Source organism: Montipora foliosa, chromosome 13, assembly GCF_036669935.1.
Source record: "Montipora foliosa isolate CH-2021 chromosome 13, ASM3666993v2, whole genome shotgun sequence".
Lineage (NCBI taxonomy): Eukaryota > Metazoa > Cnidaria > Anthozoa > Scleractinia > Acroporidae > Montipora > Montipora foliosa.
The window spans coordinates 30730655-30733154 of record NC_090881.1 but is presented as its reverse complement, the minus strand read 5'-3'; the positions used below and the strand labels follow the sequence as shown (position 1 = coordinate 30733154).

The following is a 2500-nucleotide window of genomic DNA, read 5'->3' as shown; positions in this document are numbered from 1 at the left end:
CTTCTACTTGACTGTTGATTCACATTATGTTTTGTTTCACCCTCAAAGTACTAGTCCCTCGTAGCCTACACTAGAATAACTACTGTGCATTTCATAGTACAATGACCACGAGTGGAGAAATGAATGGTAAATAATAGACCTTATTCATAAATGGTGGCCAATTTATAATCCTTTTGTCGAAGTGCAAATTAGCCTACCAAGCCTCGATACCATACAGTGAATTGAAAAGAATTTTTGCTCTAAAATGAGGCTTGGTAGGCTAATTTGCACGTGGACAAAAGAATTATAAATGTGACCGCCATTTATGAATAAGGTCTATATTATTGTACCTTCCATGGGTAGTTTTCTCTTTGCTCTGGTCCCTTTTTGTTGACCTACAATTTCAAGACAGCTGGAAGGTTACCATATTAAACAGATAAAGCACTATGATTGTAATAGTAACAAGTCATAAAATCAAGTGAAGCTATGATCCTCGCAGTTATGAACGCAATTTTTGCAATTGAGTAGAGAAGCCTGAAAACTTCAACGGGGTTTGAACCCGTGACCTAGCGATACCGGTGCGACGCTCTAACCAACTGAGCTATGAAGCCACTGACGTTGAGAGCTGGTCATTTGTGAGTTTTAATGTTCCCGTGAGGAATGAATCAATGATGAAATGATATATGAAATGGGTCGTATATGAACTGCGGATATGAAATCAAGTGAAGCTATGATCCTTGCAGTTATGAACGCAATTTTTGCAATTGCTCAGTTGGTTAGAGCGTTGCACCAGTATCGCAAGGTCACGGGTTCAAATCCTGTTGAAGTCCTGAAATTTTCAGGCTTCTTTACGCAATTGCAAAAATTGCGTCCACAACTGCGAGGATCATAGCTTCACTTGAATTCATATTCGCAGTTCATATATGATCCACTTCATATATCATTTCATCATTAAGTCATAAAATGTTGGCCATGAGTTTCTCCTTGTAAGAATTTAGAGTGCGCATGTAGAAGTTATTAGTAGCTCTTGCACTCATTGTTTGTTCTGGAGCCCTATCTTAATAGAATGCAATCCTATTCTGCTGATACTGGTGAAAATATAAAAGTAACTATTAGAGCTGCAGATATGAAATGGTTCTAAGCTAAAGATTGTTACATTTCATGAAATAACTTAAAACAGCCGAAAACAAAAACAGACTTGAACAGGACTCAAAGCCATAACTGTGTGGTTGCAATGCACACACACTTACAGGACCCAATGTTTTGACATTCAGGTGGAGCCAGTGTGATTTTAAGGGGCAAAAGATGGATCTCAAAATGTAGAGAAAAACCTAATTGGAATGGTTGAGAGAAAGACATGTATGAGAGCATACCATCCTCGTCATCATCTTGTCTAGCCAGACCACTTCTATAAAAAATCAAAGGACTCCACTGGCCTCCCTTCTTTTGTACCATTTCTTTGGCATTCTCATCAAGAAAAGGCAAACTACATAGAGAAAAACAAAATAAAATCTATTCCTCTGCCAAACATATTTAACATGTGCACCACCTGGTTGGACAGACATTTGCACAGAAATGGCATGCAATGGAACTTATAACATTATTATTATTATTATTATTATTATTATTATTACTCCATCACTTGGCAGTGCTATTCTAGAGTTTTAATTGACTCAGCTAAACTTGGACATCCTTGGGGCCAAGGGTTTATCCCTTTACCACCCCAGCATTGTTGCATGTGTTGTAGCAATTGGTCTCTGTCCATAGGCAGATTAACAGGGAACACCTTGTGAAAGATCCCTACTTGTCCCCCTCATTCAAAGAACATGTACTAAGGCTAAAGAGGAAATTTTCTAGCTGGAATAACCTCCTAACCAAATTGGCCAACTCGTCATGGGGAGCTGATGCAAATACTCTGAGATCAACAGCCCTTGCTGTTTGCCACTTAACAGCTGAGTACTGTGCCCCTGTGTGGAGCAGGTCGTGCCACGCACGAAAGATGGATCCCGAACTGAATAGTGCTTGCAGAACTACCACAGGGACATTACGAGCCACCCCACTCCCAACGCTGCACAGACTCTCTGGCATAGCTCCTCCCAGCACAAGCAGAGATACCATAGCAGGAGTTGAGAGGTATAAACAGCTCAGTGACCCTCACCACGCACTCTACAATCACCAGCAAGTAGAATCCTGTCTCTGATCCAGGCGCAGTTTTACGATGGTGAAATCACTTCACCCAAACCAGTCTGCGACATCCAGACTGGAGAAATGGATCGTGAATGACATCAGCCCACCAAACGATGCCCTGCCACCCCACCAAGAACACCTGCCAAATGGAACGTCTCTTTGCAGGAAAGATTGGGTCATGCTCAACAGAGCACAACCCAAAGTGGGGAAAACAAACGCAATTATGCACAGGTGGGGACTTGCAAACAGTCCAGAATGAACCTGTGGCAAGCAAAGTCAGACCATGGACCACATTCTCTGGGGTTGTCCTCAGGGCCCAGCATGCACCGACAAA

At 41.8% G+C, this 2500-nt stretch overlaps 1 protein-coding gene across 2 annotated transcripts in view; it reads right to left on the bottom strand.

Annotated features, from left to right (window-relative positions):
- Positions 1 to 2500, bottom strand: part of LOC137982690 (cohesin subunit SA-1-like) — a 60849-nt gene that overhangs the window by 8797 nt on the left and 49552 nt on the right. For both annotated transcript variants that reach the window (XM_068829824.1, XM_068829823.1), the window contains exons 36-37: positions 1353 to 1465; positions 330 to 374 (exon numbers count right to left, since the gene is read on the bottom strand). In XM_068829824.1, coding sequence (XP_068685925.1) covers positions 330 to 374; positions 1353 to 1465 — 158 coding nt within the window. The remainder of the gene's footprint in view (positions 1 to 329; positions 375 to 1352; positions 1466 to 2500) is intronic.